The sequence below is a fragment of the Octopus bimaculoides genome, chromosome 11 (assembly GCF_046866305.1).
Source record: "Octopus bimaculoides isolate indiv1 chromosome 11, ASM4686630v1, whole genome shotgun sequence".
In the NCBI taxonomy this organism is placed as follows: domain Eukaryota; kingdom Metazoa; phylum Mollusca; class Cephalopoda; order Octopoda; family Octopodidae; genus Octopus; species Octopus bimaculoides.
The window spans coordinates 74,760,800-74,782,371 of NC_142938.1; the positions used below are offsets into that span (position 1 = coordinate 74,760,800).

Genomic DNA, 21,572 nt, shown 5'->3' on the forward strand with positions numbered 1-21,572 from the left:
CCGGTTTCTGCGTATTCACCATTTATTAACAGCAGGAACTTACACTTGCAGGGCTTAAGTTTTGAGACTAGCATATGACTACTGGGAGGATCAACCAACTATCGTCATCTTCGGAGCAGCAAAAGAGCAAGCGCCGCGAGGTCGCTGGTTCGCTTTTCCAGCGCTTCATTGGTGTAACATCTGATTCGTCTTGTATCAAATTTTTCTCCCAGCTCACTTATATACTCTTGATGTACGACAACATTACACATTCAGTGAAGCATGCTTGACCCATTTCTTTCTAATCTTCACAAGTCCTCTGCATTCAAGGCCCACACTTTGCTACCAGGCAGCTTCATATTTCACACATAGGCATCATACCATCTACCTTTCACTAGGAGAGAGAAACCCCTTGATGCTCCCCAAACTTTATCCAACCTGTTCTTACTCTAGCTGCTACACTTTCAGAACATATCCCTACCTGTTAATTAGGTCACCTAGGTAATAAAAGCTATCAACAACTAGGAAAGCTTTCCAGGTATTTTCAGCCTTCTCTGTTCACCTGCCTCTAATCCCTTCGCACCCCTTCTGTTTCCACTATTTACGCTGGATACACCGAATGGAATTTCTACTTGCTTTTTTTCTGCATACTGAGTACAGCTATTTCGCTGATGGTATTAAGGTCTTTTCTCTTTTCAAACTCCCATCTTTGTTAAATTTTCTTTTCAATTTCAGGTTTTTGCTTTCATCTCAGAAATGCTTTTACACACACACACACATAAATAGAGATACAGTCATACACAAAGAAACTAATAATTTACATATTTACAAGCACATTTATTAAACCTTAATATCTATATCTATGTGTCTGAATGTGTGTGTGTGTGTGTGTGTGTGTGTGTGTGTGTGTGTGTATATATAAACATTTACATATATTTATAAACCTATATATATATCACACCATATAATATAGTCTTCTGTTTGATGTTTCTGAGGGTTTCTTGTACCATATTCAAACGTGTTTTAAGATACTGGCACCCACAGTTGTCTTTATAATGGGATGTGATACCAGAAAGTTGGAATAGTGATGGTGTAAAACTTTAGATTCGAATGAATGTATGAATGAGTGAATGGATGAATAAAGCAATATATATATGTGCATACATATATATATTTATATATTATAGATATGTCGATAGATAGTTATGCATTTATGTCAACAACCACAAATGTACACACATATATAAATGAATAGGAAGCAAAAAAGATGATATGTCCAAAATTGGTCTCTGAATGTGAAAGAAGTTTCAGTTGATATTGGTCTCATGAGAAAAAAATTTCATTTATGTTTTCTTTTTGTCAATTTTGTATAATGATTTCAGTTTGATGCAAGAGAATAGAGGGAGAATGCGTCACCCGATGTTGGCACCAAAGTAACAGGAAAAGGAGATGGTGAGGATGTTTGCTGTAAGACTTCAGTTGAACTTAAGTCTGCTTTTGATAATTCGGGACTTAACGATTTATTTGGAGATTTTCTTTCATTGTCTTTCTGTGAAGATTGGTTGTCATGAATGGAATTGTTCATCTGTTTATCTTCTCCACTGTCTCCATCGCTGTTGCTACTGTTGTTGCTAGGGACTGTGGTTGTGCTGCAGTTACTGTTGTTCATGTGTTCAGTGCTTTGATCTTGAAGGTTGTTCTCATAACTTTTACCATCTTGTGACAAATAAGAACTAATCTGGTCAGTACTTTGCTTTTTCTGACTAAGCTGAACAGAAGAATTAAACTCTGAAGAATGCTGGTACGGTTCTGTTTTGACTTGTCCTTGGGGAGTCGTAAAAATCTGAGCATTCTGACTCGTGGACGGAAGACAATATTCTTGACTATCAGGAAACACAACAGGCATGTCACTCCCAGTGTGGATTCTAGAGATTGCTGAAGCAGCAGGACTTGCAAGAGCAATGTTATGGTAACTCGGAAGATCTGTAGAATGTTGATAATGATTAGGATCTATTCTATCAGCCAGACTATGGTCGTCCCCTAAATTAAGAATTACAGTCTGTTTGCTAGGGCGCCCTCTTTTCCGTTTGCCAGCATATTCCTGGCTGTAATTTTCAATCAAAGAAGGCATGGTTAACGGAAGCTGCAGATGAAGCTTATATTCAGCTAAACTGGAAGAAAATTCTCGACAATATCGCTGGACCTTCTCTACTTTCAGCAAATTAGCAACACGTTCAATGTCTTTGTAATTGTACTCAGTCAAGTTCAACACTCCATCGTAAAGAAAAGCTACAAAGGTGGCAAGAGCTTCATCGTTGATACCAGACGGAAGATTCACTTCAAGCTCTGCACCGTCTCTTATGTTTTTCTCAAGCAGATGAGGACTCACAGCAAATAAAATCAGTCGATGAAGCTATAAAAGATAAAAGAAAATATTCATATTATTTAAAAGCAAACAGTCAGCCATTTTGTTTACTTTATTAAGAATTTTGTCAAGTTAATATAATATAATATAATATTTCCCCATGTCCTTTGGACATGAACAGCATGATGGCTGGACAGGTTTGCATGAGAGATCGCAAACAAATGACACCCCTTGTATGACAGTGATGCTTATTTACAACCAGCATGTAATGCCAAGATCACACACACACATGCACATATATGATGGGCTTCCTTCGTTGTCAATCTACCAAATCCATTCACTAGGCTTTGGTTGGCTTGAGGTTATAGTAGAAAAACTCGCTCAAGGTGCCGCGCACAGAGATTGAACCTGGAACCTTGTGTTTGCAGTGAATTTCTTAACCACACAGCCAGGACATTACAAACTATTTAGAGTAAATACAATTAACTATTGTATATGCAACAAAATGAAGTTTATACAAGATAAGCACATGTAATAATAATTTTAAATTTTGGCACAAGGCCAGCAATTTTGGAGGAGGGGATAAGTCAACAAGATCAACCCCAGTGTTCAACTGGTACTTATTTTACCAACCCTGAAAGGACGAAAGGCAAAGTCGACCTCAGCAGTATTTGAACTCAGGACACAGAAATGGATGAAATGCTGCTAAGCATTTTCCCTGGGGCGGTAACGATTCTACAAGCTCACCACCTTATAAATGCATATAATATTGATTTCTAAAATTCTCTTTCTTACAGCACATCAGTTCAAATTTAGAAAATATGTATGTATAAATATCTTAAATGTTCAGAGCCTTGCAATCAATTCCAAGCACAAAACAAACATATTTATAAACATCAACATCTTCATCATCCTCATTATTTAATGTTCGCTTTTCATGCTGGCATGGGTTGGATGGTTTGACTGAGGACTGGCAAGCCAGGAGGCTGCACCAGACTCCAATTTGATTTGGCAAGGTTTCTACAGCTGGATGCCCTTCCTAATGCCAACCACTCTGAGAGAGTAATGGGTGCTTTTTATGTGCCACCGAAATGGGTGCTAGTCAAGGGGCACTGGCATCGACTATGCTCAAATGGTGCTTTTGATGTGCTACCCGCATGGGAGCCAGTCAGGCGGCACTGGCATTGACCATGCTCGAATGGTGCTTTTTACGTGCCACCAGCACGGGGGTCGCACAGACAGCACTGGCATCAACCACACTTGAATGGCGCTTTTTACATGCCACTGGTATTGGCATCAGCCATGCTCGAATGGTGCTTAATTCAAAATCTCAAATATAACAATGATAGTTTCTTATTCCCCGTGTGGTTAGTAGCTTGCTTACTAACCACATGGTTCCGGGTTCAGTCCCACCACATGGTACCTTGGGCAAGTGTCTTCTACTATAGCCTTGGGCCCGTCGTATATATATGTATATGTATATATATATGTGTGTGTGTTTGTGTGTCTGTGTTTATTCCCCCAAAATCGCTTGACAACCGATGCTGGTGTGTTTACGTCCCCGTAACTTAGCGGTTCAGCAAAAGAGACCGATAGAATAAGTACTAAGCTTACAAAGAATAAGTCCTGGGGTCGATTTGTTCGACTAAAGGCGGTGCTCCAGCATGGCCACAGTCAAATGACTGAAACAAGTAAAAGAGTAAAAAATCATATTTACCATAATCTTTGTCTCTCCGCTGCAAATAACGGCATCACAAAGTTTGTTAGTTCTCCACAACCAAGACAAGGATTTTAAAATCCCATCAGAATGTTCTGGTTCGACATAGGCTTTTTTGAATGGTGTTGGTGATTTTACATATGAAGATGTAAAGCTGAAATAGAACAATGTTTTATGTACAAATCAATCCTTTAGCATTCAGATTACTCTGCAAAATGTAATGCTTCCTTATCCATATTGTTTTGAATTAATCATGCATTATTTTCAGAGTGACATGGGAAGGTAGGTGTGAGAGGTTGGATCTAGCCAGTTTGAACATAAAATAGGCAGAAAGAATATTTGGGTTGGTTATGGCCCGTTTAAATGCTTAAGGGCATTTATTATTATTAAACAATAGAATATCTTAAATGAAATAAATTTCAACTGACTTCATAAACCAGGATTTTGTTAATAAGCTTGGAAATTACCTCGGAGATTGTCAGCCACCAAGGGACATGCTCAACTGGTTAAGGTCAAGCAACTGACAAGCAAATCTGTGGTATTGAGCAGAATATTTGCTGTAGCCCATCTTTTATACCAAGACAAAACAATGTACTTGATAACACTTCCAATCAGTTAAGATCAAAAGCCATGAGAGCCACTGCCTGGTACTGCATCAAGGCATTTATTATTATTATTAAACACTAAAGTAATGGATTTTATGCTGACAATAGCAAGATAGTCTAGATGTTTTATTGTGCCAGATGTGATATTTCATTGCTCTAAGTTCAATTCATTCTGGGTTTAAACTTTGTGTATAGTTTTCTCCAAACTCAGAAAGAAAGCGAAAAAGTGACTGATTTCAGAACATAACTAAACTAACATAAAGCATTTTGTCAGCTCAGAGTTGAAAACAGTGGAGAACAGTTTTCCATGATCAATGTTCCACAGAGGGCGAAGGGCCTAAGTAAGTATACTAATAATTTAATATACTAATAAAGTAAGTATACTAATAATTTTAGAACAGTTCTTAAAGTCTGGGATTCTTTTGACAGCTTCAACAATTAAATAAAAACCAAAAGTTCTTAAACAATAGAATATCTTAAATGAAATAAATTTCAACTGACGTTATAGACCAGGATTTTCTTAATAAGCTTGGAAATTACCTCGGAGATTCTTCGCATAGTGGAATACGCAGGGCAGTTGTGGTAGTGGCAGTAGAAGTACATCCTTCCAAAGATTCAATAAGACTAGAAATACCTTGTCCTGTACTCCAAGACTCTAAACCATCCTATTAAAAGTAAAATAGAATGACATGATGATAATTACAACAGATCAATTTTTGAAAGAGAGTCTACTCACCAATGTTGTGATTGAGAAATAATCAAATTGATAGATCAATGGCTGGGTGCTGAATACTGTACTCATTAAAACTAAACTGTAGTTCATTATTTACAATGGATGGATAGGTGTCCTCGTTTCAGCTAGTGTTTTGGTGGATAAGAACGCAGGCTACTAACCTTTGGATTCTAAGTTCAATCCCAGGCACGGACACGAAAAATAATATTAACAGAAAAATAACATCAGCAACATAGCTTAAAAGCACATAAAAGCACCGACTACACTCTTGGAGTGGTTGGCGTTAGGAAGGGCATCCAGATGTAGAAACCTTGCCAGATCACATTGGAGCCTGGTGTCGCCTCCTGGTCCACCAGTTCTCAGTCAAATCGTCCAACCTATGCTAGCATGGAAAGCAGACGTTAAACGATGATGATGATGATGTTTCAGTCATTGGACTCTGGCCATGCTGGGGCACTAACTAGTCTGAACGTATTAAGAATAAATACTTGAGTCATTGTTTTGAATTTTGCTGTTTACAGTGCATATCATCATCATCGTTTAACGTCCGCTTTCCATGCTAGCATGGGTTGGACGATTTGACTGAGGACTGGTGAAACCGGATGGCAACACCAGGCTCCAGTCTGATTTGGCAGAGTTTCTACAGCTGGATGCCCTTCCTAACGCCAACCACTCAGAGAGTGTAGTGGGTGCTTTTACGTGTCACCCGCACGAAAACGGCCACGCTCGAAATGGTGTCTTTTATGTGCCACCCGCACAAGCCAGTCCAGGGGCACTGGCAACGATCTCGCTCGAAAATCCTACAGGAGCCAGTCAGGCGGTACTGGCAACGGCCACGCTCAAAATGGTGCATCTCATGTGCCACCCGCACAAGAACCAGTCCAGGGGCACTGGCAACGATCTTACTTGGCTTGCCGGGTCTTCTCACGCACAGCCCATTTCCAAAGGTCTCGGTCCGTAGTCATCGCCTCGGTGAGGCCCAATGTACGAAGGTCTTGCCTCACCACCTCAGCCCAGGTCTTCCTGGGCCTACCTCTTCCACGGGTTCCCTCAACTGTTAGGGTGTGGCACTTTTTCACGCAGCTATCCTCCTCCATTCTCACCACATGTCCATACCAGCGCAATCGTCTCTCTTGCACGCCACAAGACAATTTATTATTCCAATTGACATTTTTATAAGTAAATGGTGTGGGTGTTGGTGCCATGTGAAATGCACTCAGTATGCTCTGTAAGGTGGTTGGCATTAGGAAGGGCATCCAGCTGTAGAAAATATGCTAAAACAGACGATGCATCCTGATGTGGTCCTTGACCCTGCCAGTTCTTATCAAGCCATCCAACCCATGCCAGCACGGAAAACAGACGCTAAATGATGATGATGATGATGTAATGGAACAAGTCCAAGTTATGTTGAGAATGAAATAAGTTGTAAGGAGACGTAATCTGAAAAATGCAATAAAACTTTGTTTTCTTTTGTTTTGGAATATTTGATTATATTTACCTGTGCTTGGCGATGAGAAGACTGAGCGGCAACAGGTTTTTCACACACTTCACTTGAAGACGATTCAGGTTCGCTCACAACCCGTCGACGCTTACGTTTTTCAACAACTTCAATGTTTGTCATAATTCTTCTCTCATTACGGAATTTATCAGAAAGTGTTGCAGACCAAGATTCCTAAATTAATATATTTAATGGAATAATTCATTTTTTGGGAATTGGTTCAAAGTGCATATAAAGCTATAAATATATAAATAAATAATAAATGCGCCCTTTTAAAGCCTAGCCAGGCTCATGGGCCTGGTTTCCCGGTTTCAATGGCGTATGTGTTCCCCAGCTGGATGGGACACCAGTCCATCGCAGCGTTACTCATTTTTGCCACCTGAGTGCACTGGAGCAATGTGAAAGGAAGTGTTTTGCTCAAGAACACAATGCATCGCCTGGTCCAGGAATCGAAACCACAATCTTACGATCATGGTGCTGACACCCTAACCACTAAGCCACACGCCTCCACAAAGATATAAATAATAGCATGTAAATATGGAGTTAAAAAAACCCTTTCGGATAGAAAAAGTTGAAGTCTGCCGTAGTGACCTGAACCTACATCTCCTGTAGATATGACAGATGTTCTACCATTAAACCAAAGCAAAATGTTTGTGTCTCATCTTAACATTGTATGAGAGTTGGAAATAAGCGTCACCATCACATAAACAGTGCCACTCATTTCTAATCTTCCATGTTTGGCCATGGAGAAATATCACTTTGCTTAAAAAGAAGTGAGGGTTGGTGACAGGAAGGACATCCAGCCATAGAAAATCTGCCTCAAAGAATTTTGTCTAACCCATGCAAGCATGGAAAATTGGACGCTAGAGCAATGATGATGATGATGATGTTTAGAAATGTGAAAATGTGAAGAAATTTAATCAAAGAGAAATAAGACAGTAACTTACATAACCTTTACCACCAGGGACTGTATCCCGTAAATGTGAATATTCTGTAATAATTGCCATGGCAACTTCTTTGTATTGAGATGACGTAGGGTAACTGTAATCGGACACAAACATTGTCTACGTTGATAAATATACAACAGCAACAACAACAACAAAATGTCTACAACAAGAATCTGTTATCTTTTGTTTGTTTTAGTATTTAGAATGTGGCCATGCTGGGGCACTGCCTTGAAGAATTTTTAGTTGAATGAATTGACCCTAATACTTTTTTCATAAACCTGGTACTTATTTTATCAATCTCTTTTGCTGAACTACTAAGTTATGGAGAGGTAAACAAACAACACTGGTTGTCAAGCAGTGGTGGAGGACAAACACAGACACAAAGATACACTACACATATACGACAGGCTTCTTTCAGTTTCCATCTACAATATCCACTCACATTGCTTTGGCCAGCCTGTGGCTATAGTAGAAAACACTTTCCCAAGGTGTCACACAGTAGGACTGAACCTAGAAGGATATAGTTGCAAAGCAAACTTCTTACCACACAGCCACACCTGGGAAACCTTTCCAAGGAGTAGGGGCCACATGAGAAAATGTTTTGTTAGGCAGGACATTGAGAAAGTCCCACAGAGCACAGATCCCCCATGACTGGTCTGCATGATTACTCATGTTGCTAGAAAAAGCAGTCAAATCTCTCTTAACATTTGATGATGTAAGTTAAGGTTATACAATATTTATGAAATATTTGAAGGTGTCAAGCTGGCAGAAACGTTAGCACGCCGGGCGAAATGCTTAGCGGTATCTCGTCTGTCTTTACGTTCTGAGTTCAAATTCTGCCGAGGTTGACTTTGCTTTTCATCCTTTCGGGGTCGATAAGTTAAGTACCAATTGCGTACTGAGGTCGATCTAATTGACTGGCCCCCTCCCCCAAAATTTCTGGCATTGTGCCTAGAGTAGAAAAGAATATTTATGAAACATACAAGTTAGGAAGACCATGGATTGAATACCTTTGATCATTGGACTAAATCTGTCCCCATGGAAACTTACCACAAATGCTTTTTGACTCAACTGGAGATACAACTGATCAACATAAAATTTTACCAAATGCACGACGAGCAGTCATTTAGCATTTGAATAGCTGGTTACATATTTAATCATTTTAAAAAGATATATACAAACGTAAATCAGATTAATAACTCACACTGTATAATTAATCATTTCATCATAAATAGCTTGTATCAGTGCAGACTTCATCTTGCGACTTAACACCTGTTTCGAAGCAAGTGTAGCTTTTAACTCAGGACGGAATAAGTGTGTAGGAATTCGGAATGGTACAGGCCAAGGCTTAAACTCCATATGTTCAGAGTGGCTACAAAGTAAACATGAAAAAGAAAAAAAGAACTAATTAATAAATAGGTACAGGTAATGGTGTATACTTGAGAAGGTAGCTTTGCATGCACATGGTTTTAAGGTCAATCCCATTACATGATACTTTGGAGTTTTTTAATTCTTTGTGAGTGGAATTAACCCATGCCAGTGCCACATAAAAACCACCTGTGTTTGCACCATGTAGGAAGTACCTGTGTTGGTGCCATGTAAAAGCATCCAGTACACACTGTAAAGTGGTTGGCATTTGAAAGGGCATCCAGCTGCAGAAACCATGCCAAAATAGACGACTGAGGTCTAGTGCAGCCCTTCAGTTTGCCAACTCCTATCAAACCGTCTAACCCATGCCAGCATGAAAAATGGATGTTAAATGATGATGATGACATCTCCCAAACACATGTATATGAGTAGTCCCATGGGAGTCAAAAATGAAAGGAAAACATGAGTTTGAAACAGTTGTTTTTGCATGTATTTGCTCACAAGTGTTTCTTACTTTTATAAAGAACATAAATAAAACTAAGTGTTTTCTTCATCGCTTTCATATAATGCTTCAAAATATATTCAAACAATAGCTATTTCAAGGGAAAATGGGCTCACACTATCAGCTGAATTGGAAAATTGAAATTATGAGCCTTCTAGCTATTAACCCATTAGCGCCCAAGTTTTTTTTATTTGATTTATTACCAAAAATCTTTTTTTTTATACAACTTTATCTGATACTAAATATATGAAAAAAAAATTTTATTACAATATTTGAAAGACAATCCAGTCTTGATGAATAACTAGAGATATCTCAGAAAAATACAGGTGTTGCAGAAAAATGATAGATTGTCCTTCTGGTCCTAAAAAAGGACCATGGGCCCTAATGGGTTAAAGAATATAAGAATATTCTACACCTACATACTGAGTTCTGTAATTTATCATGTCTCAGTGAATCAGCAGGGATTTGTTTGTTTTCTTGTCTGTTTGTTTATTTGTATATATCATCATCATCATCATCATTTAACATCTGCCTTCCATGCTAGCATGGATGAGATGGTTTCACAAGAACCAGTCAGGTAGAAGCCTGCATCAGACTTCTGTGACTGTTTTGGCAGGATTTTTACAGCTGGATGCCGTTCCTAACATCAACCACTCAGCAGAGTGGACTTAGTACTTTTTATGTGACACAAAGCACAGGTGAGGTCAGTTTTGGTAAGGTTTTTACAGCTGGATGCCCTTCCGAACACCAAGCACTTTACACTGTGCACTGGGTGCTTTTACGCGGCACCTGCACTGACAGGGTCACCGAGTACTTGCAAGACAAAAAACAAAACTTTAAAGAGGGGAGGGGACATTGGAGGAGGTGGCTTTGTGTCGGATGATGAAAGGTTATAGTGAGAGAGAGAGACAGAAACAGGTGTCTTGTAGTGGAAATACAAGGTTACCTGGTCACACACAGAGAGAGAGAGAGAGAGAGAGATCAGGAACAAAGACAGAAGCAGGTTAGCTACTGCAAAGGAAAAATATAGTTACCCAACCTGAGGGAAATGCAGGAGAAGGAGAATGAGAGAGAGTGGGAGACAGTAGGATAGAGATGGTGGCAAAGTGCTGGTCATATTCATAAAGAACGGGGATCAGAATATGAATGGGATGATTGAGTAAAGGAAGAGAGAGAGATATAGATGGTGGCAAGTGCCAGGGCATAGCCTTGAGGTTCAAACGCCATAATGTAAGTGGCATGATATTGTGAAGGAAGTGTGATTAAAGAGAGAGGTATAGATGGTGGCAAGTGCCAGGGCATAGCCTTGAGGTTCAAACGCCATAATGTAAGTGGCATGATATTGTGAAGGAAGTGTGATTAAAGAGAGAGGTATAGATGGTGGCAAGTGCCAGGGCATAGCCTTGAGGTTCAAACGCCATAATATAAGTGGCATGATATTGTGAAGGAAGTGTGATTAAAGAGAGAGGTATAGATGGTGGCAAGTGCCAATGTATGTCAAAAGACAAAAATCACTCGAATAACAAGACCAAGCTGTATCAATGCAAAGACCCACAGAGACAAAAACATGTGGGACCAAAATTATGTGCTTGTGAAGTGGACAACACAACCATATGCACAAAATGATTACTTACGCTAATTTGTTTCGCACATCTGAAGATTTTGCAGAATTTGAAACTGTGGATGATGAAGCCTCATGTTTGTCAGCATCAGGCATCAATGTATCAACAACATCTTGCAATGAATTAGATGACGCTGCCACCGGTTCTTCAAACCCACTCATCAATGAACTATTGGTAACCTGAATAAATTGTGACATAAAAATAATAATGATCGTGAAAAACCCACTTTGAAATAAATCAGCTACAGCCATTAAGAGAACATGCAAACATAAATGAGACATTAGGTAAATGTTAGGAGTGGCTGTGTGGTAAGTAGCTTGCTTACCAGCCACATGGTTCCGGGTTCAGTCCCACTGCGTGGCACCTTGGGCAAGTGTCTTCTACTATAGCCTCGGGCCGACCAAAGCCTTATGAGTGGATTTGGTAGATGAAAAATGAAAGAAGCCCATCGTATATATGTATATATATATATATGTATGTGTGCGTGTTTGTGTGTCTGTGTTTGTCTCCCCAACATCGCTTGACAACCGATGCTGGTGTGTTTACGTCCCCGTAACTTAGCGGTTCGGCAAAAGAGACCGATAGAATAAGTACTAGGCTTTCAAAAGAATAAGTCCTAGGGTCGATTTGCTCGACTAAAGGCGGTGCTCCAGCATGGCCACAGTCAAATGACTGAAACAAGTAAAAGAGTACTGACTTAGATTACATAAACTAAGCTAAGCAGCAGATCCTAATACCTTGGCACATAGATAAACATAGGCATGTACACAAACACATGCAGAAACATACTTAATGAAAGATGCTGCAAAATTTTCAAATTTAAGGAATTCGTTTTTAATTTCCTAATAGCATAAAGAGATTTTTATCACAACTATTGGTGCTCACTAAATATTTGCCAGTTTCCAAGAATTGAGGGATTCTTTTAGTTTACAGCCACAAAGTTATCAGAAAGTTTGAAAGAAAATTAAATGTTCAATTAACGATTTTAACATCAGTCCACCTGAGACTGTTTCTAGTTCTATGATAAAAAAAATTCCTGTTTTAAAACTGATCTGCATTAAAACCTACCATAAAAATTTAATATTAATTTAATATTTAAACACCAAATTAATAACAACAAAGTTATTTACATTATTTACATTTGACAGATATTTGTCCTCAACTTGTTTGTTGTTAATACGTTTTGGCTGCTATACCCTCCAGCCTTCATCGGGTGTCTTGTGGAAATTTTGAACCTGGGTTCTCATTCCTAAGGTATTTTTTGATGTTATTATTATTATTATTATTATTATTATTATTATTCAGGTCACTGCTTGGAATCGAACTCGGAATCTTGGGGTTGTAGCCTGCACTCTTAACCACTACGCCATATGCCCACAGCGAAAAATACCTTAGGAACGAGAATCAGGTGCCAGTCATGTGGCACTGGCATCGACCATGCTTGAATGGCGCTTTTTATGTGCCGCTGGCACAGGTGCCAGACCACAATTTCTAATAATATTAAATGATAAAAATATAATAGGATTTTTTAAAAACATTAAATGGCTATGAGGGTCCCGTAGAGTAAAATAGGGATCAGAGGGTCTATAAGTAAAGAATGGTTAAGAACCACTGATCCCTACCTATACTGTTTGATTTATTCTAGCAGTGATACCCAACAACGACAATAACAACAGCAACCACATTATCAAATTGTACATCTAGAAACAAGACAACACAATGACAGTAAGACATTAATGAAAAAATATAAATACCTCTTACCATCGGACTATTAATCATCAATGAACTATTTGTAACCACTGGACTATTGACCATTAAATTGCTACAACTGACCATTGAGGAGGTGAGCAATGAAGAAGTGTTACTAACCATAGGACTGGTAGCTTGTGTTACTGGGCTTTGACTCATAATGTTACCAGCACCTGGACTGATACCCATGGATAATTCTGAGAGATTCATAATTACATTCAGTCGGTCTCCATCTTGTAAGTCTGATGGTTCAACATCGACCCAGTCGTGCCAGTCATCGTTCCACTTCTGGATACTAAAATTTCCTGACGGCAAATTGAAAGCACGAGTTATCATGCTTCGGATAATGTAAGGATACAACACATCGAGCACCTTCTTCTTGTAACCAAAAGTAATGTGAAACTTCATTTTCTGTAAAAAAAAAAAGATAATAATGATGATGATGATGATGATGATAATAATAATGATAATGATAATAATAATAATAATAATAATAATAATAATAATAATAATAATAAAAACAGAACAAATACAAGAAACAATGATATAAGCGTTAAATAAAATGACAATGATGAAATAATTTATGTAACAATCTATAAAAATAAATAAAACCATACTTAACCCTTTCATGGCCATATTCCAAATAAAATACATCGCCTATGCTTCAATAAATTTTGAAAATAAGCAAGAATTTGAAAAGAATTAGTAAAATAAATATTTTTTCCAAAACTAAGTAATCTAAGATAGACACACAAGTGGCTGTGTGGACAAAGACCTCTGAAAGGAACCCTAACCCAAACTGAAATTGATCAAGCCAAACTTCCTTTTTCTGTCTACAGAAATATCAAGAAAAACGTAATTTGTTCTGTGTGTGTGATTTTGAAGCTAAATCGAAAAATGCAGTAAAACAACAATAAAAATCTTTGACTAATTTTAATCTAAGAGTGATATATTCGTTGAGTATTTCTATTTTTCTACGTTAACGAGGGTAAAATCTTAACGATTCTTTACTGCAACTTCAACATGTCCAACGAAGTCTACACCTGGCTGAGGAGGTTTAATAATACCGAAACAAGCCCAGAATTGTTTCACGTACTTGCTGAAACAAATTTTCGTTCACAGCATAGTATTTTTTTATGCTCACTACATTAAATATGTTAGGTAGATAGATAGATAGAGAGAGAGAGAGAGAGAGAGAGAGAGAGAGAGAAAGAGAGAGAGAGAGAATGGTATCTGTTCTCAGCTAGACAAATGAAAAATACCATGTAAATAGCAAAATATACAAATTTTGTCGAAGAAATTAATTTTCGAAACCTATTGAACAAAATGATGAACCTCATAAAAAAAAACCAATATAAGTCAAAACCAAACAATAAATGGCGAAAGGTAGACAACACTCGTATCAATCAATTATCAATAACTTAGCATTCACGTGCTCGAGTTTGGGTCGATAAATTCCTTCCACTCAAAAACGTTAAGGGATCATGATAATAATAATCATCAAAAAGAATATTTGAAAAATCTCCTCGAAATTAATATTTAAAATCGTGTACGTATGTATGAATGTGATATCTTGTAGTCGAAGGATGCTCCCTACTGCATGTCAATCAGACACACGAACATTTCTCTTTCTAGCCGTTCATTTTCAAACTGGAGACAATTCGGCGAGTTATTTGACAAGCGGATGAAACAGGAACAAAATATAGACGATTTTAAAATAGATAAATTCCCGGATATAACCGAATACAATGTTTAGATAAGATCTGGTAAATATACGAACAGGTGCTTCAACTGAGATGTATTCTTGTAAACCTTTATAACTGATACTAAACAAAATAAGTGCGCGAATGTATTGTAGAATGAATAATTATCAGGAAGTATGATATTATTCTCAACAGATTTGTTCTAAAACAGCGATCGGAAATAAAGGAAACAATCTTAATAACATAGCTTTAAAGAGATTTAAGAATAAACAAAGAGAAAGCTTCAGTATAGTGAATTACAGAACAATAGTAACAAAAGAGAAAGAATTCTTTGTGTATTTACCTGTTTTTCTTTGCTGGATGTGCAAGAAAATGTTTCAATATATTAATAGGGATACTTTTAATTGTTAAAAATCAATCCTCGAAGATAAAATTCATAAATTCATTGCTTCTAAATACATTTCCTGTTTATAATCTGAAGGAAAAACGGGGTCAAAAAAAATCTGGCCTCGTCGTTTGTTTACTTTTGAAGCGCGCGCGGGGCACCGGCTATTTCCGGTTGAAATTGATTTCAATTATAAGTGATCACGTGTCAGATTAGGAGACTCTTATTTATAGACAAGGAAGACCGGCTGTGAAAAGTCCTCATAATTCGCCGATCTTATGATTAAGCTGGATTTTATCGCGAATTACACAGGAATTTCATAAAGCTGTTTAAATCTGTCAATGTAATACATCAAAACGGAAAAACGGTGCAACTTTATGAACTTCCTTTTGTATTTTCTGTCCGAGTTGGCCCTGTCTGTAATAAAAAATCACAAATGCCTATAATTTAAGTGTAAATTGAAAATTTTAATCGAAATGGTTGTTATTTATATATTTTGAAAATATATCAGTCCTTTCTTATCGGATCTGAGCATAAAACTTTGGCTGTTTACTCATTAAAATTTTAGTAGCAAACTCTGTATGTGTGTGTGTGTGTGTGTGTGTGTGTGCATGCATGCATGCATGTATGTATATATGTATGTATGTATGTATGTATGTATGTATGTATGTATTCATGTGTACATGTATACATGTACGTAAGTACGTACATATGTATGGATGGATGGATGTTTGTATGTGTGTGCATGTATGTTTGCATGCAGTGTGCGTGTGTGGATGTACTTGCATATATATGTGTGTGTTTGTGTATGCCTGTATGTGTGCAGGCACATTTGTTTTAATAGATATGTATGCATATACACATACATACATACACATACATGCATACACATATATATATATATATATATATATACAAACATACACACACATACAAACACATATATACACATACATGCATTCTCTCTCTAATCACACACACACAGAGGGAGAAACACAAAAAAGGGGCCACAAAAAGTGTAAATGCATAGTGTTTTGTTTGAAAAGAAGCTAATGAAATATAAAGGACCATTCAGCTTCGTTTCAAATGGATGATTGACATATTTTTAATAATAAATGGAAAACATTATGAAAGAGAAATTTAAAAAAAACAAAACATTATTTACATTTTTTTATGAGCAAGTGCTGAAAAGTTCCTAGCTTTGGGTAAAAGAAAATGGAGGAGGATCATTTTAATTATGAGTTTATTCAACATATTCCCTTCTCAGATTCACTCAATTATTGCAGTGGATTTTCAGTTTTTCTAAGCTCTGTAAAAGAACTCTGAAGTTTGGGCCTCCAACCAAGCCTTAAAGCCAGGAACTTTTCAGAGACCCCTCATAATTAGGAAACCACAAGAGAATACCATTTATAAATGCATCATTATCATCACCACCACCACCACCATCATCATCATCATCATCATCATCGTCATCATCATCATCATCATCATCATCGTCATCATCATCATCATCATTGTTATCAATCTGGTTTCCATGATGGCATGAGTTGGACAGTCTGACAGGGTTTGACAATTCAGAGGACTGCATTGCACCAGTGCCTGCTCCAGCATGGTCTCTACAGCTAGATGCCCTTCCTAACAGACCCGGCACCAGCACTAGTGATGATCACCTCATAACTTGCAAAGCTAAGGCCCCTAAGTGATTCCTCTAACTTGAGGGGGAACAGAAGAGCGAGTGGGCAATGATTCAAGGCAGAGGGATGAGGGAATGGTAGGAGGGGAAGATAGGGAAAAGAGAGGGGGGGAGGGATTAGTGACAGAGTTGAGAAAAGGAAAGGGATAGAATTGAAAAGCTGATGGGCTGGGTTGTGTGAGGCAAGGGGTCTAGGACTATCCAACATTATAAGGACTGAGTAAGGACACAAGGTACGAAAGAAAAGGAGACCGAAAAGGAGCAATGGAGTAAGGTGGAGAGGGGTCCTGAATGAGTCATTGAATGAAAGGGAGGTGTGTGTGGCGGTCATAGGGGAAAGATGTGGAAGGGTGTTAGGGTGTTAAGGTGGCAGAGGAGCTAGAAGAGGAGCAGAGAGTGAATTGGATGTAGAAGGAGGGGAGCAAGAGGTAGATGCTGGAGGTTACTATGGAAACACGAAGAAGAAAGTGAATGGCTGTGAAAGCATGAAAAGAAATGAGAAGGCAATGGGGAGGAAGGAGAGAAGGTGAGTAGGGAGGAAAGGAAGGAAAGGCTTGGGGGGGGTCAATCGAGAAGTGTAAGGATGAGTAGTGAAATGAAGGTAAGAGGTGTAGAGGGGAAACAGAAGCAACTGGGAAGAGAGTGTGCAGTGAGTAAGGACGAGATGGGAGTCTTGGAAGAGAGATGCAAGGTTATGGGCAATAGGGAAGGTTTGGAGGGGAGCAGTGTTATTTCTTTACTGCCCACAAGGGGCTACACACATAGGGGACAAACAAGGACAAACAAACGGATTAAGCCGATTATATCGAACCCCAGTGTGTAACTGGTACTTATTTAATCTACCCCGAAAGGATGAAAGGCAAAGTCGACCTCGGCGGAATTTGAACTCAGAACGTAGCAGCAGACAAAATACCACTAAGGCATTTCACCCGGCGTGCTAACGATTCTGCCAGCTCACTGCCTTTGGTGGAGAGCAGTGTATGTGTGTGTGTGTATGTATATATGTATGTATGTACGAGGATGAGTCAAAAAGCAATGCCATTTTGTTTAGGACAGGTATAATTACCAACACAGGAACATGCATCATACATCAAAATGAAGCTGGTCCTATGTGGATCACATCCCTACTTCTCAATAGCAATGTTCCACCTTCGAATGAGAGCATGTATCCCTGCCCCCGTAAAATTCTGTTGACTGTTCTTTGAGCCACTTCTTCACTACAGTTTTCACTTCCTCGTCACTGGAATAATGTTTGCCTCTAAAACCCTCTTTCATGGGGCCGAAGGGATGATAGCCTGAAGGCGCTAAATCTGGTGAGTGTGGAAGTAGTGAAGAAGTGGCTCAAAGAACAGTCATAGGAATTTTACAGGGCAGGGATACATGCTCTCATTCGAAGGTAGAACATTGCTATTGAGAGAAACGGATCAAAAAGCAACATTGCTGTGAGTGCTTGGCCCCCACAAACCAGTTATCCCTGTAGTAACTTTTCTGACACCCAAATGGCACACATTCTAGCTATGCTAGTGGCTGCACCAGGCTCCATTTGTCTGCTTTGGTATGGTTTCTATGGCTGGATGCCCTTCCTAATGCCAACCCCTTTGCAGAGTGGAAGGATAGCCTTGTATTCTTTCCAGTGTCCAGTCTGTAGATACCGGTAATGGTCACAGCAGATGTGAAAAAACATTCGAGCGAGGTTGTTGCCAGTGTCGCTGGACTGGCTCCTGTGCAGGTGGCACGTAAAATACACCATTTTGAGCATGGCCATTCCCAGTACTGCCCGACTGGCCTTCGTGCCAGTGGCACATAAAAGTACCCACTACACTCTTGGAGTGGTTGGCGTTAGGAAAGGCATCCAGCTGTAGAAACTCTGCCAGATCAGATTGGAGCCTGGTGTAGCCATCTGGTTCACCAGTCCTCAGTCAAATCGTCCAACCCATGCTAGCATGGAAGGTGGACGTTAAACGATGATGATGATGATGATGATGTCCTACATTTATTACAGGTATGTGGCAGATATATATATATATATATATATATATATATATATATATACAGGGTGCGATGGGTAAACTGTAACCATTTTATATTTCTAATTTCTAATTTCGTGCATTGTTTGTTTTTGATTTTTTTCGACTACACAGTATAGTAGGGTCAGTTGGACACTGTGAGAAAAACAGCACCATGACACAATTCACTCTGCCAGAAATTTGAAAACGGCATGCTATACTGCTTGTCATTCAAGCCAGAAGCTCCAGTATGAACATTTCAGAGTGTTTGGGTGTCAATCTGTGGACAGTGCAGAGGATTCAGAAAGAGTTGGATGAGTCTAATGGTTTGACCAGAGCTGGCTACATCCACTAGCATAGCTAGCTGGTGGAGTGGAGGGAGCAGTTCACCCCGGATGGCACTTTTATGGGGGCAGCACCATTTTTGGGTCTGTTGTAGGCAACATGTATCTTTTCCAAGGAACCTTGTTAAATTTAAGTTAGTTTCTTTGAGGATTCCAAGCTTTCGAAATGATCTGCCAAACAAATGTTGATATCAGCTCATGGACTCCCATCATTTAGTACTTTCTTTGTGAACCTTAGGGATACGGATCCCAGTTTGAGAACCAGTGGCTTCTGTTGCTGGACCAAAAGGCTGGTTAAGATGTTTGGGTTCCCCAGGTGCGAAAGGATGTAGGAAGATCTCATGGGTAGAGAAGTCAGTTTTAATTGAGAATAGGCTGAGACTATCAAGCTGAAAGGTCATGCAGAAGTGCCTAATACCTATATTTCGGTATCTGTCTGACTATCAAGCCTTGTCCCAGGAAATACCTGAATAGATATCTTTTCACTTCTTGTGGAAGAGATAGGTGACTCTTGTCAGGAGACTCGCCCACTCTGTGAGAGTCTTGGATGCCCAGTTGTTAACAACGCACAGGCATCTGCTGAAGCTGACACTCCAGGAAAGACAGTGGATGGGTGTATTTGCCTTTGATGAAGCATGTTTTACCATACGTCATCTCTTGGATGTTGTATGGTAAGTGTCCAATGCTGACCAGGGTTGGGAATCTGGTATTTGGAATGTTACCAAGGACTCACTGCACTCAACCAATTGGGCAATGTGGTCAACGGTGTGTCAACCCATGTATTTTATGGAAGGTTTGTGGTGGCTATGAGGGAAGAAGAAGGTAGCAGAAGAAGAAGAAGAATCATCTTTATCATACAAGTTTTTTTTTTTTTTTGGGTTCCAAGTTTGACAACTGTGCTATTTGTAACTAAGAATTACGTCCCTTACACAATAGTAATTCTTAACTGGTACAAAGTCACAAATTAAGGGCGGGTACGCTAGTTTATGTTAATTCAAGAGAGTAACTGGTATGTTTTTTTCTCCTGCAATGCAAAGTCAACCATGGCAAAATCTGAACTCTGAAATTAAAGGGACTTAATTAAATAAATACACGGTAATTTGTCCTTACCTCCCCTGTGTATTCCCCAAACAGTCGAGGTATATTAGTTTCAAATTTTGGTACAAGGCCAGCATTTTCGAGAGAAGTGGGTAAGTCGATTGCATTAACCCCAGTGTTCAACTGGTAATTATTTCAAGTAGTTGTATGCTGTCAACTTAATGTGACAGTCCCCTGAAGGGAATAATACTACTGTTGGTTAGACCTGGGAAGCTGCACCGCTTCCTGTCGGCCTTGACACATTTCCTGTGTCCTTATGTTTACAAGGAGGAGGAGGAGGAGGAGCGGGCTAACCACCCTTCTCCAGAGAGTAACGGTAAAATAGAAAAGGCATTCATAAAAATATACAATAAGATACACACACCCCCCACCCACACACACATATAGTACAATTAGCCAGGGAGAAAGTTTCTTTGTGGTTGTTCAATCTGCTAGAAATAGAACCAAGATCTTCCTCAAATCGCATCCTACCATCCTAAAACAGGACAGAATGAGTAATGCAGTTTTAAGTATGCACAATGAAAAAAAAAAACTTTAAAAAAGCGGATGATGATGGTGACAGAAATGACTCTGATCATGGTCAGTTCAACCAGTATTTGCCTAGGGCTAAACAACGACAACAACAACAACAACAACAACAAAAATGATATAATATATAATTATATGAGTGTGTGTGTGTGTGTAATTAGTAGGAAAGAGAACAAGACATATACACATACAGACATGCATACACAAATACGCGTGCGCGCACACACACGTGCACACACACACACACATACACACACGCGCACGCGCACGCACACACACGGACGTGCATACACGTGTGCACACATACACACACATGCATGCATGTACTCACACACGCACACACATGCATGCAAGCACATGCACACACACGCACTCACAGACACGCACATGCACACGTATATAACACACACACACACACACACACGCACATATATTCACACATGCACACACATGATGCATGCACACACACGCACACACACAAACACGCATGTTCACACACACACACACACATGCACAGGCACACACATTGAGAGATACCAGGAACTAACTCCCCCCGCCCCTGCCCAATCCTTGAAATGAAACAAAAGCTGTGACCAGATCAATGAAGGGTCAATACCTGCATGCTTTAGAAATAAACACACGCATACACTTGCGCATACAGACTCACACACACACACACTTATACATACAAAGGCACAAACATCCGAAGGCACACACACACATGCACACA

At 39.2% G+C, this 21,572-nt stretch overlaps 1 protein-coding gene across 2 annotated transcripts; it reads right to left on the reverse strand.

Moving 5' to 3' along the window:
* Positions 1–795: 795 nt before the first annotated feature.
* LOC106875113 (uncharacterized) lies at positions 796–15,325 on the reverse strand. Of its 2 annotated transcripts, none has more exons than XM_014923112.3 (9): positions 15,132–15,325; positions 13,206–13,496; positions 11,349–11,515; positions 9,049–9,216; positions 7,845–7,938; positions 6,898–7,071; positions 5,207–5,331; positions 4,062–4,215; positions 796–2,392 (listed from the first exon to the last, which is right to left on the reverse strand). In XM_014923112.3, exons 2-9 carry the CDS (start codon positions 13,491–13,493, stop codon positions 1,358–1,360), a joined length of 2,205 nt encoding a protein of 734 aa, XP_014778598.1. In that variant the 5' UTR covers positions 13,494–13,496; positions 15,132–15,325; the 3' UTR covers positions 796–1,357. The 2 variants fall into 2 exon arrangements, with proteins under 2 accessions (XP_014778598.1, XP_014778585.1); XM_014923099.3 differs by having other exon boundaries at positions 13,098–13,496.
* Between the last annotated feature and the right edge of the window lie 6,247 nt (positions 15,326–21,572).